Below are 970 nucleotides of genomic sequence, written 5' to 3'. Positions count from 1 at the left end.
GGGGAGAGGCCCTTCAGCTGCCCCGATTGTGGGAAGGACTTCAGCTATTCTTCTGACCTGAAGACCCACAGGCGGGTCCACACGGGGGAGAGGCCATTCTCCTGCACTGTGTGTGGGAAGGCCTTCAGCACCTCCTCCACCCTACTGACCCACTGGCGGGTCCACACTGGGGAGAGGCCATTTCCTTGTTCCGAGTGCAGGAAGGGATTCACTCAGGAGGGCAAGTTGTGGACGCACCAGCGGGTCCACACTGGGGAGAAGCCTTTCAGCTGCCCTGAGTGTGGGAAGGCCTTCAACGATTCCTCTGCCCTGCAGACCCACAAGTGGGTCCACACGCAGAAGAGGCCTTTCCCCTGCACAGAGTGCGGCAAGATCTTCAGCAATTCCTCCTCCCTGCTGAAGCACCAGCGGATCCACATAGGTGAGAAGCCTTTCTGCTGCCCTGAGTGTGGGAAGGGATTCACTCAGAAGGGTAACTTGCGCACGCACCAGCGGGTCCACACGGGGGAGAAGCCCTTCATCTGTCCCAAGTGCGGGAATGCCTTCAGCGATTCCTCCACCCTGATGAAACACCAGCGGGTCCACACGGGGAAGAGACCATTCCCCTGCCCCGAATGTGGGAAGGCCTTCAGCGATTCCTCTGACCTGCTGAAGCACCAGCGTGTCCACACTGGGGAGAGGCCATTCCCCTGCCCCGAATGTGGGAAGGCCTTCAGCGATTCCTCTGCCCTGGTGAAGCATCGGCGGGTCCACACGGGGGAGAGGCCCTTCAGCTGTCCTGAATGTGGGAAGGGCTTTACCCGGGCAGCCACCCTGCGGAGGCACCAAGGAGTTCACGTGCCATCGCAGGGGGATTGAAGGAGCGACTGTCGAGTGCCATTGTGGACTGGGCTACCAACCCAGTTCTGGAACTCCCAGGTTTGAATCCCACCGCAGTAGATGGCGGATTTGGAATTCGGTCAGAAATCTG

At 60.0% G+C, this 970-nt stretch overlaps 1 protein-coding gene across 1 annotated transcript; it reads left to right on the top strand.

Annotated features, from left to right (window-relative positions):
• On the top strand, positions 1 to 690 carry LOC122545623 (zinc finger protein 773-like; the record flags this gene model as incomplete). Its single annotated transcript, XM_043684578.1, has 2 exons — positions 1 to 92; positions 177 to 690. Coding segments are annotated over 2 exons (606 nt in total), but the record flags the coding sequence as incomplete, so codon positions are not given.
• Between the last annotated feature and the right edge of the window lie 280 nt (positions 691 to 970).

This window comes from Chiloscyllium plagiosum, unplaced genomic scaffold (assembly GCF_004010195.1).
Source record: "Chiloscyllium plagiosum isolate BGI_BamShark_2017 unplaced genomic scaffold, ASM401019v2 scaf_80940, whole genome shotgun sequence".
In the NCBI taxonomy this organism is placed as follows: Eukaryota; Metazoa; Chordata; class Chondrichthyes; order Orectolobiformes; family Hemiscylliidae; genus Chiloscyllium; species Chiloscyllium plagiosum.
Note: the sequence above shows the minus strand (reverse complement) of the source record. Positions and strands in the feature narration are given on the sequence as shown.